At 35.2% G+C, this 12,668-nt stretch overlaps 1 protein-coding gene across 1 annotated transcript in view; it reads left to right on the top strand.

Moving 5' to 3' along the window:
* The window catches only part of CERK (ceramide kinase), a 42,962-nt gene that overhangs the window by 12,341 nt on the left and 17,953 nt on the right, over nt 1-12,668 (top strand). Inside the window, exons 4-6 of the mRNA XM_030255987.4 lie at nt 18-143; nt 662-725; nt 4,840-4,985. Of these exons, the coding sequence (XP_030111847.4) occupies nt 18-143; nt 662-725; nt 4,840-4,985 (336 nt within the window). The remainder of the gene's footprint in view (nt 1-17; nt 144-661; nt 726-4,839; nt 4,986-12,668) is intronic.

Below are 12,668 nucleotides of genomic sequence, written 5' to 3'. Positions count from 1 at the left end.
GGTTTCCCTTACTGCAGAGTCTAGACCAAAGCAGCTGCTTGTGTATATTAATCCCTATGGAGGAAAAAGACAAGGGAAGAGGATTTATGAACAGAAAGTTGCTCCACTCTTCAGTCTGGCTTCTATATCCACTGATGTTGTTAGTGAGTAATGACTATTTTTATTTCTTAATAAGCACAGTATGGACTCTTTAAAACAAACCTGAGTAGCTGAAGTTCTTTTTGTTAGTTACCTTTTCTAATTAGGGAAATGAAAGAAAGCAGTGGAGAATGTTTTCCAAATAAAGCATAGCTAGCCATATAAATGGCAACCTTCTGTCAGCTTCCTGCTTACTAAAGTAAAACTTCTTGTGCTTCTGAGCTATTTGAGCTGTAAATAAAAGATGTTGCCTTTCTTCTCTTTTTCAGTTTCACTGTTAAAGCTAATTGATAATTTGCACAGTTTTTACTGAAATATTTTTTTTCTGTATGTACTGTGTATGTCTCCTTTAATTCTTTCTCTGGCAAAAAACTTTTGAGACACATCTTATGGACAGGCTGTTGTATAGTCACATTGGTAATAGAATCATAGTTATTAATTTATTTATTTTTATAATTCTTTATTATATACAGCTTTATAGTAGTTTTTAATAATAAATTTTAATGTGTTTATTTCTTCACAGTAACCGAACATGCTAACCATGCCAAGGACAACTTATTTGAAGTTAATATTTATAAATATGATGGGTAAGTAACTTTACTTGCCTTTTTTATTATTTTTGAGCCGATATATTATGTAATTGTTCTGTTCTTGTCTCTATATTTAAAAGGGTAGCCTTCATTACGAATACATTTATTGCAACAGCTGAAAGTCCTGGGGCATGTTCCTTTTTGTAGGAGATCCACATTTAGGAGTATAAAAAGAAAAGTAAACTGTTTCAGTAAACTTGTTAAACACAATATATTCAAGCATAGTATAACAATGTTTGCATGATATTTGTGTTCAAAAGATGAATGTAAGATTAATTCTGCTCAGTTGAGCATTCTGTTATAGCTTGAAAACTACCCAGAAATGTTTTATGGTCTTGACATACATGAGTTCAGAACACTACACCAGTAGCATTCAGCCTGTGTAAAAACATGGACTGTTCAGAAATATTTCAGATGGTTCCTCTTGCTGTATATGACTGTTCAATAGTGGCTACATCATTTGGCTTTATTTGCATTTCTTCTGTTTCGAAGTTACTGCTTTAAAAGAAGACCTGGCTGAAGGTGATCTCGTGTTCCATTATTAAGTCTGCTGTAGAAGCAGAATATTTTAATAAAAATGCTAGTAATTTCAGTTTTCTGTTCATGACATGCAACAAGTTACAAGTCTGAAAAAAACATGAAAATGTATGTAGATAAATTCTCATACCTACAGTATTTTAAAGTTGTATTTTGTGCCTGTCGACAGGTACGTTTAAACTGGTACATTGCAGAAAGAAAACACATTGAGTCTTTTCAGAGTACGTTTGCTGTAGTACTTTGCTCTTTACATTATCTGTGTTGAGTAAGGGCATGATGTTGGGAAATGGTGCTAGTAAGAAATGACATTCACAGGCTGAATTCTCAGACTTCACCTGCTTTAAAATTACTTCCCTTTAAATAAAGTTTTTGTTTATGCTGTGATTTTTCTTCAGAAGTTCAAGAAAGGAAAACACTGAACCTAGGAAAACCTAGTTGTTGTTTCTCCTTTTCATTTGATCTGTGATTTGAAATAAGGGTACTGATGGTTGGTGAAATTTCAACACAGAGCAGAAAGGGAGGCAAATGAGCCCATATCCAGTCCTAGCAAATTGTTTTTTACAGCAAATGACGGTGACCAATTGTGGTAGTATCTGAAGTGTTTTTTTGCAGATTCAAAGTTTCATATTGTAGAATTTTTTTCCTTTGGGGTTTTTGGGAGTTTTTTGGGGTTTGTTTTTGTTTTGGGGTGTTTTTTTGGGGTTTTTGTTTGTTTTTTTGTTTTTTTGGGGTTTTTTTTTTGGCTTTTTTTTTTTGTCTCTCTAACATTCCAAGATGAACAATAGGCCAGAGAACAGCATCTTTTAAGACTCTTAGGATTCTTCTATTCCTGGGCTGGGCCTGAATGGCAGTTTACTTGGGATCTGCAGCCTGTCTTTCCAAGCCTAACTTTTGTCCATCATGGACAATTCTTTTTCTGTGGTCAACAGCGATGTTAGGAAGGACTTCCTGAATTAAAATTTTTAAATAACAGATTAAGTGGTTATCTGGAAAATTTTAAAAATGGTTGAACCACAAAAATGTGTGGCTCTTCAGGTTCGATTTTCCTCACATTGATTTAAAGGTTCTTTGGATTCCTGCATCTAATTGATGTTCAGCTGTCCCCATAGACTGGTTCTGATGTGTGGCTTTCCTTTCATTCAGTGATGAATTTCTTCATTTCATTTCCAGATTCCCTATTTGGCAAAGCCATACATGGAATTCTGGAAGTAGATACAGGATTCTTAATGATAATGGCTTTACTTCTTTTCAAATGTTTTACTTTAGACAGCTAATTTAAGTATCTTATGTGTGCTTCCTGTTTGTTCTTCCTATTTTACCTTATAGCAATTTCTTATGGTGAATGTAGTCACCTAATAGCTCAGTGATAGAACAGCTTTTCTTTAAGAACAGTTACTTAAAATACTCGTTTGGTTACATTATAGCAGGGTTTTGTACATCACTGTGCAGAACAATTAGAACATGCTGTAATATCATGCAGGTAATAGCCGTGTTTGGAAGCAGTGACACATCACTGTGGTTTCTTATGCATCTGTCTGTTGCACAAGCCTTTGTAAAATTGTTTCTGGTTGGGTTGTCTTTCCTACTTTTTGAGTTAGTTCACAGAATGGCTGAGATTAGAAGGGACTGTAATTCTTCGAAAATGCAATTTCCTTGTGGATTAGCTTCTGAAGTCCTCCAGCAGATGTTGTTTGCTGTTGTCATCTATCTAAGAAGGGAAATGTTCTCCCTCTAGTAAAATAAAGCCAATGAGTAACAATCACTCTAAGATGCTTCTTTCAGACATTCTTTACCAGGGGCCTTCACTTATGCAGTACATGTCTGACTTGTACATTGGTCTTCTGATATTTGCTGTGAATTTGGTTGTGCTGTTATTGCATATGTGAAGTTCTTTATCATATTTACCTTTGATAGGTATAGGCATTCATGTAACTGTCCCCTCCAAGTCTGCATATAGTTTTTGTTATAGATGATCCAAGGACTGGAGCACCTCTCCTGTGAAGACAGGTTGGGAGAGCTGAGCTTCTTCAGCCTGAAGAAGGGAATGCTCCAGGGAGACTTTAGAGCATGTTTCAGTACCTCAAGGGGGCTTAAGAGGAGGCTGGAGAGGGACATTTTACAAGGGCATATAACAAAAGGGAACAGTTTTAAACTAAAAGGTTTAGATTAAGTTTAAGGAAGGAATTCTTTGCTGTGAGAGTGGCGAGGCACTGGGACAGACTGCCCAGAGAAGTCATGGATATCCCATCCCTGGAAGTGTTAAAGGCCAGGCTGGATGGAGCTTTGAGCAAACCAGTACTGAGACAACACTGACCTTGAACTGACAGGGAAATTTTTGTTTCTTTAGCCCATTTTTTGAGTCTGCAGAGAAAGATGAGGCTAAAATTCAGGAATAGTGTAGTTAAACTATTGGAAGAGAAAAAAAATTACAAAAATTGAAAACAAATATCTTTTTATTCCTTCTTTCTGTCTCCTAGGTCTTAGAGTTGGAGAATTCATGATTTTAAGACTGTTCTTACTATTCACAGAACAAAACTGGTTTTTTTTTTTCAAGCTTTCCATCTGCTGAAAATGCAGTAATAACTAAATTTTAATCGTCTATACTTAAAAATTAGATTAAATTGTCTTGTGAAATAAATGCTTATTCTGCAATATCTGTTGCTGATGATGTGAAAGAATATTAGTTTATGTTTTAGAAATTATTGCAATAGATAGCAGTACACGTTCTTAGACTTGTGTACTAGGAACTATTTATGCAACTCTGGATTTCTCATGTGTTCCTTTAAAGGGTATTTGAATTAGTTTAGTTAAAAAATGTTTATGGTTACTGAGTGCATTTGATTATTGTTCATAAAATGTATACTGCTGTAAAAAGAGTCTTTTTACTTCCTAGTATTTGCTTGGCTGTGGACTCACTGCTGAACTTTAACGTACTCAGGATCTGTGCAGCTGCTGTACCAGATCTGACCTGAATTAAATTTGTGAAACAAAGTTTTGCATCTGGTAACATTTAGAACTCTGTCTCGTTATGAATGGTTATGTAGATATAAATGACTTCTGTCAATTTTATGGGATCTGAGCATGTTCAAAAGAAGGTGCAGGCATGCCCTTCTCTGGATTTTGATTTTCCTCTACTGTATATTCCTGTTAAACAGTGTAAAATATACTACTGCCTGAAGTGGCAAATATCAACTTTTCTCTTTTTAGTAAAGGTACCCTATTCCCATTTTGTGTACTTCAAAAGCTGTATGTACAGTCCTGTTCTGTGTTTTATTTGTATAGTGAATTTCCACTAATATTTGTCTGTCTGCACACAGTAGTAGAGGATAAAGATTTTTTGCAGGTTGCATTCCAACATTTTTTCCTAATGTTACAGATGTGTCTAGGTGCATTTGAAGTTTTGTAGCTTGAAACTGTTAATTGCCTAGTTGACTGTGGGCTACTATATCCTGTAAAAATGAAGGAAGATAATAGAACAACTATTTTTGGTGTGCCTAGTGCATGCCCTAAGTAGTGCACTTGCCCTGTTGTTTATTGACTGTTAGTGTGCATTCTAATTTGTGTTTCCTGGCAGTGTTGTTTGTGTTGGTGGGGACGGCATGTTCAGTGAAGTGATGCATGGGCTCATTGGAAGAATGCAGAAGGACTCTGGCATAGACCAAAATAATCCCAAAGCATCGTTAGTCCAGTGCAATATAAGGATTGGCATAATTCCTGCTGGTAAGAAAGGGCTATCTTTCAGTTTAATTTATTCATTCATTATTGAAATTTTTTCTTATTCATAACTTCATGAATTTTGGCCTAAGTGTAAGATCTGAGCAATGATATTCTATCAAGACACCTAATTAAAACGTTTGTATCCATATAAAATTATTGATCACATGCAATTTAATTTAGGAAGAATATTTTGTAAAGGAAATTAAATCTTAATGTATAACTTCAGAATTTAATTACTATTTTTTTTTTGTGTCTTACTGTGTGTTAATATGAGATAAGATGTTGACAGTAGTACCCTTCTAAACACATTAAGGAGTGGAATTTACTAAACAGAAATTTACCTGGTAAATATTTTTCCAGTTCCGAATCCCCCACTAATTTAGTTAGAAGTATAATGAGAAGTTTCCAGTGGTCTGGCAAACTCTGAACAAATGCTAATTTTCCTGGATTCTCCTTTCTTCCATTTGTTCTCGCAGCAAGTACAGGGCATCTACAACTGAGGAACAGTTCTCATTTTCCAGATCAAGTTGCAGTTTCTGCCCTTGTTAGAGGTGGTACACATTCACAGTTGTCAATGTCAGCCACTTTTTCAGGCGGTCCTGACTGCTGTCATTTGAGAGAAGTCATTCTTCAAACTGAAGTGTTTCTTGATATGATTAGTTATTATTATTGACCAAATAATATTTAGATCAGCCTTACTGTTTTCAGTCTGGTGTCCCAGCTGTTACCTCATCCTGCCTCATCTGTTAAAAAGCAGATTAACAAGTTTGCTTTTTCTTACAGGACAGAATTAACTCTGTAACTCTTTAACAGAATCAGTAAATTTGAGGTCACTGTAGGAATACAGGGGGACAGTCCAGTATCTTTTCTATGCTGTTTGCTTTTCTTGTCTGATGCTTGAGCTTTGAATTAAAGAGCTGGACATGAAATAAACATTGTGAGCTTCTGGTTAGAAATAAAATAAAGGCTTCTGAGAAAATGTAATTCAGGTTCTTAAACTATACCAAGTGAAGTAAAAGTTTGTACTCTCAAGCTATGGGCAACTAATTTTATACTCCTTAATCTCTGTGAAAAATGTATCCAGACCCAAATGTTCTGAATTCTTGCTTGCAAGAAGCTTAACCTTTTCTGCTTGCAGTATAATAAATGTTTGGTATCTAAAAGTTACAATGTGAATATTCCCTTATGGTTTTTCAGCCTTCTATTACATTTAAGTACAGTCTGATTTTATTTGTTAAAGCATTGTATTAAAGTCAGTATGTGTAATGAACTTCACAAAAATAGAACTTGAAGTGTTCTTCTTCTTCTCCTTTTTCTTACTTGGGCAAATTTCTTGAACTAAAGATTTTTTGCTTGCATGACTGGTTTCAGAAGATTTTGCATACTGGTGATATGTGACCATAAGAAGATACAATCGAAAAATGAGAACCTCAATATTAAGAGCTATTTCTTTGTCCTCTGGAAAAATTAACCTGGCTTTTTCAGCATTATCTTAATGTATTTTTTCCAATTACACCCAAAAAGTATTATCTTCATTGATATTTTATTTTTCTTAACCGGTATCAAGTCACTTCTCTTAACATATTTTATTGTTTTGTTGTGTTTTGTCCACTGTATCCTATTGCTATTTAAATGTATACTGTATGTTCTATTCCTAGAACTGACATGAGGTACAGCCTTGTAATCAGTGCTATAGTTCAAATATTTTCTCAAAGTCATTATTTAAATCCCTCAAAAATTATTTATAATGATGTGTAAGGAAGCTGGCCTTAAAGTTCTATTAATTAAGTGTTTGGAAGTAGGATAATATATATCCTTGTCTGTTTGTATATTGTACAGTATTTAAAATGATCCATTACTGTATATATGTGAAAGTGCTTATTTACTGAAAAAGGTAGTCAAGTCACTGAACAAATATTGACACATCTAGTCATTACAGTGACCTTAAACTGAGTATGAAATAGCATAACCCTCCCTCAAGGCAGCAAGATTTGGGGTTTTGTTCTGGTTTGTATTTTTCCAGCCCATGGTGAAGCTGTTCTCTATTCATCTTTGCATTATGTAATGGAGTTCTGGCCATGTAGTGACCCCAACAGATACTCTTGCTCTAGCACTACTGCAAGAAGTCTCTTCCAAAAATAAGTGAAATTCTTAAGATGACCCTTTTTTTTTTTTAAACTAAACCAATAATCCTGAAATAAATGTCAAAAGTAATAATGAAATACTAATCATTCATCTAATAAAACTTCATCCATTGTGTTTTCTACTTCTTTATAACCAACATTCTTTAAAATAACCTAAGAACTCATTGATAGATATTGAAAACAAAGACTACTCATAGTTTAGAGATGAAGATCTAAAGCTCTGTATGTCTTCTGATGCATAGAGGTGGTTTACTCAGTGATGACAGGAGCCTAGGGTAAGGTGACAGTGGATCAGTGTTTCCACCTTTTTTATCACTTAGTTCCTGATACCAGGTTGTGTTAGGATAAACATGTCAGGTTGTGGTTTGTGGTTGTGATTAAACAGTTTCTGTACTCAAAGAAATACTAAATTCAGCAGATCTCTTTGCTCAGAGACTGGCAATTTAATTGCACAAAAGTTCAAAATTACAAATGAAAGAGATTTAGTGCTAAAACACTCATCTAAATGACTGTGTTTCAATGATAAGCTTTATTTCATAGCAGAATTCCATTGTGCAGGCTCTTTTTTTTTTTTTTTTGAATATTGAATACTATTTGTAAATCATGATTCTAACTTTCTGGAACAAGTCCCTGCTTGGTTCTTTGGTTTTTTTTTTTTCCTTTGAACAGTTGTGTCATTTTCCCAACAGCCTCTTTCCTTAGTGTATCTTATTGTTGAAAAATATAATTTATTCTTATGCATTAGGAAACATTACTATGAAATAACTTGTGGTTTTCTTGACCTGGATAAAAGTCTTGTACTCAAATGGCAGTTTTAGCTTTTGAATTTCCCTTAGTCACAGCCATTCTTCAAATCTGCCAGTGGAAATTGACTGTTTGCCATTGTAAATGGATTTGCTGTTAAGAGTACTTAGAAGCCATAGTGTGTCTCTGAAAACCTCTTCTTAGTTATTTTTTCCTCTAGGCCTTAAAAGCTAGTTATTTCTTACTAGCCTTAAAAGCACTTTCAGCCATGTGTTCTCACTGCATTCAGACTACTAATATGTCTCCATAGAACTTAAAAACAGTGAATGATTCCTGCTACAGCTTGGACACTGAGGTTTCATCCACATGTTTTAGTATTAAAATTGCATCCTCTGGAGTCAGCCAAAGTAATTTGCTGTTCTTATTACATAGAATAGAATGCTGTTCTTGGCATAGAATAGGAGGACAAAGCTGTTAACTGCTCTTCTTTTTGTAGTTTAAAAGAACTTACTAGATTAAATATTCTTAATGATCTTAGCAGACAGGAAAAAGTAAACCCACTTCACTCTGTGTTGTACTGCATTAATTGCAAAAATCAAGTCTTCAACCCATTGTGGGGGAAAATCTAAGCACTTGGGAATATTGAGTATAGACACAAAGTTAATAGCTATAGTGCTTTTTAGGCTTCCATTGTATCTAGATCACTCTGGGTTCTGGTGGTCAGCTCTGTAATGTTGAAGGATGCAGTATGATTATAATCAGGATGTTGATGTGGCACTGTAGAAGGTAAAAATGCCAAAGACAGTACAGGCTTCCTGTATGAATGTAATGCAGAAATAAGATGGAGGATTCATTCACAAACTTAAAAAATAGATTCAAGTCAAGTTGTGAAGTGTGATTGGACTCATACCACTGTTATTTAGAGTGTAAAAATTATCTTGAAAATGTGTTAAAGCATAGCAATAAAAGTTATCTTTCTTGTTTAATTACCCAAGTCATCTGTTCTCAGCTGCAAAGCTTGTAGTATTTAATGATCTTTGCCATTTAGTTAGCATCTCATTTCAAAGTTCACTATATCCACTTTGAAATCTGAAGTACGTGTTTTATGCTCCTCCTTCAATACTTTAAATCCATTAAACTTCTTGAAATTACAGTCTTAGGGCTAAGTACTGCATTTAATATGGTAGGTCTGCCATGTAGACAAGTAAATCAATATTACTTACTCTGGTGATGTTAATTTAATCTCTAAAATCTGCCATTATTAGATTAATCCACTTTTGTTGTCCTGTGTTACTGAGCTTACGCTGAAGGAATTATCTACCAAAAAAATCCTACAGCAAAGTCTTTCTGGACTGTTTCTCTTTAAGCCAGTTTGTTCTGCAGATGTTAAACTTGTCTTCTTAGTTTCTGTATGTGTAAAGGAAGATATGCAAAACTTTGAGTAGGTACATGGGTGTAAACCCAGATCCTTCATCTCTCCCTGTAGCAGTAGCTTCTCCCCTTACTTTTGCATGTGTCAACTCCTTCTCATTTAAGAAGTACTTCTCAGAAAAGTGGTTTCATAGAATTTTTCTAAATATTAAATGCTGTTTGGTCCAAAAGCATGCAGTTACTCTGTCATTAGGGCAGCTTACCTGACATTTAATCTGTATGATGACTGCATGGATTATGGATTCACAAAAACTCTGCACAAATAGACTCACACTGAAGTTGCTGTTCTATCTTTTTTCACTACAAATACTGTTCTTATACTGATTTGTCTGAGGATTCTGTAGGTGCCATGGGAGCACATACCTCTGTCAAGAGTATCTCACATAGAGCAGTGCTCATGAGCTCTAGAAGTATTTCTATTTCTTACTAAATTCACTGTTTTCCATAGGATCAACATCTAGGTGACTTGCTTCTGTCACCTGCTTAGTTTTGTACTTCAGTTGATTGTAATTTGTTTCATTTTCCATCAATAAAAGCACAAAAATAAATATTTGTACCCCACACAATGTGCGTGTTTTGGTTTAAGAAACCTTAGTTGTAAGTTAATAGTCTAATAATGATTCTGACTAATAAATCTAGCACTTTGTCTGTTGTTGTTCCACCAGTCAATGGCATGAACTCTTCCATACATCCAGCAAATTATCTGATTTTTGCTTAACCACTTTGGTAGTTCTGTTACCAATTTAAACTTGTGAAGTGGTGTCTGAGTGTACCTGTCTGCTACTCACAAATATCTAGCAATGTTCACATGCAAAGGGAATATCTGGTGATTTAGCTGTAGTTCATTCTGTGTAATGCAGTCCTTCACTTCGCTTTCTTTAGTATTGCTTTAGCAAAATCTACTTATGCAGAGTATGTGATCTTTCATATTTAAATAAATATATTGATCATTCTTCCTTGTGACTGATTAATTAAAAGGAAGGATTTCCATAATTTTTATATTATTAAATTGATTTCTGTAAAAGATTGTATTTTTCATACTTACAGAGGAAAAAGGCACAGAAGAACTTGCCTGTATAGCAACCATGAGACTCCTAATAAAAAACAGACTTCGGAGAAAATGAGTGGTGTATGGTAAAGATTCAAAGTAATTATACCTGCTTTAACAAAGACGAGATGTTGTGCCCTCTACATGTTTCATGTTTTTAGTGAGGTCTTAGTATCAAAGTATCTGGGATGAAAGCTTTCTTTAGGTGGGAGAATTCAGACGTTCAGCATCTACCTATTGGTATGGTGGTGTGGTGCCACCATTGTTGAAATGTACTGGCCCTATGCAAGATGATTCTAGTACTGGAATAGGAGTTGGAGGATAAGCAGAATAATCCGCAGCACTGGTGGTTGGTGGTATTTTAGATAAAAGAATTAATATATTTAAGGTAAGCTCCAGTTTGAAACTGGCACTCAAATTTTCATGCTTACACAAGTGAGATGGGCATCTAAACTTACAGCAGGGGGTATCTGGTCAATAGGATCAGCAGAACCTGTTGATCTTCTGTTGCATCTGCTTGTCACATGCAGATGTCTTGCTTCCCAAGGCTTCCACTGAGGCCTGTGTGTTAGTACCTTGACTCAAGCTGGAGCTGCCATCAGCTATTCCTGACAAGATGTCCTTGCCCAGCAGCTTTGGCATATTGTCTGCAGTGTAACATGCACACATGCTGCTGTGCGTGTCAACCTGAAACTTAATCACTGCTTTGCATGCTGATTTTCTTCTCTGCTAACAAACCAATGCAATAATTAGTTTCTCTATTGAATATGTTTGACTTTTTTTTTTTTTTTAAAGTGAATTAGGACCCAGTGTTAGCAAGCAGTCCAACTACTTTCTTCACATTTGCATGTAATTCTCTGCAACCCATAAAAACTTCTTTTATGTTTCTTCACTCAGGCTGTTGCGCTTAAAAATCCCCAAAGAAAATCTGGCAGAGTATGTATATAATTTTTCTGTGGGTTTAGCCAGAGTGTACAATACCCACCACTTAACATTAGTCAAGAGTCATGCTCTATGGGAAGCTTCTTGCCCAAACGGAGGGCTCTGGCAATCCTAAGATGATGATCATGTGATATTATTCAAGCTATATTTACATTCTAATCCTGCTTTTCTTATTAGCCATAACCCAGATCTTTATGGATTTGTGTTCAGAGTGCTGTTTCAGCAGTTTTAGATTTCACATCTAGTGAAGATCTACCTAAATATCTAGAAGTCTTGTTTAGTTAAGTATTCAAAGGAATTCAGACCCTTAGTCATGAACATTTTTGTGACCATTAAACACATACTATGAGGTTCATGCTTAGTGTGGTGTATGGCAAGTTACATTCTCTTTTTACATGTCAGGAATTCCATAGTAGTTAATCCATGTAAATGGGTCACTGGATTTGTTGCTCCATACTACCAGCTCCAAGAGGAAAAAAACAACAGTATTTTACTTTTGGTATGTCTTCTATTTTAGAATCTCAGAATTAATTTCAGACTTCAGTTTTAATTTTAGCCCTTCCTTACTAGTTAATGTAAATAATTTCCGTGTAATTGCCAAACAAATTAATCAGTTTTTAACTGGATATAGAAGATCATAGGAAAATGGGCTTCTGGTATCGAAAAGTAGCTTGCATGAATTCTCCTCTTCTCCTTCCATCTGTAGTGTAAATCCAGTTGGAAGCACTGTTTGCATCAAGACAAATGTAATTGAGGTAATTGTAGGAGCAGAATGCATATAGATATGGAAGAAATGAGAAATGTTGGATGAAGTGTTAAGCTTGTACATTCGGCAGTAGAAGTTTAGGTCAGATCTCTCAGTGATTGTTTCTGTTTTCAAAATAAGTCAGAATTTCCTGTTCATGAGCATAGGAGACAATATGAAACTTGGCAGTAAAGTATAGCTTCAGCTTCAGAAGTCCACTTAATATTTTATTTTACAGAACTTTAAATGTGACATGAGATCATTTTCTGTGTACCTCATCTGTTGTAATACTGAGGGAAATTGGAGTCCTCTGTCTTGCAGTGGCGTATGCCTGTAATGCTGCACTGGCACCATCCTGAAACTTAGCCTTGTAGGGAGAGGTCTGTTTAGTCACTGTTTCTTTTGTCCTGCAGTTCTGTTACATTCTCTTTAACTGGCTCCTGGAGCTGCTGCTTGTTCACTATGGCAGATTTCTGCATGGCATTTATTTGGTAAAAGCTTCTGTCGTGCCATTCACAGGCAGGGGAAGTGGTGTCAGTCTTCTGAAAAGGAAAGAATTTTCTTTGCTCCTCTTATTAACTGCTAATGCCCTGACTATTTCCAAAATGAAAAAGAACTAAAAGTGGTTTTTA

This window comes from Taeniopygia guttata, chromosome 1A, assembly GCF_048771995.1.
Source record: "Taeniopygia guttata chromosome 1A, bTaeGut7.mat, whole genome shotgun sequence".
Taxonomy (NCBI): Eukaryota; Metazoa; Chordata; class Aves; order Passeriformes; family Estrildidae; genus Taeniopygia; species Taeniopygia guttata.
This window is presented reverse-complemented; position numbering and strand designations above follow the sequence as displayed.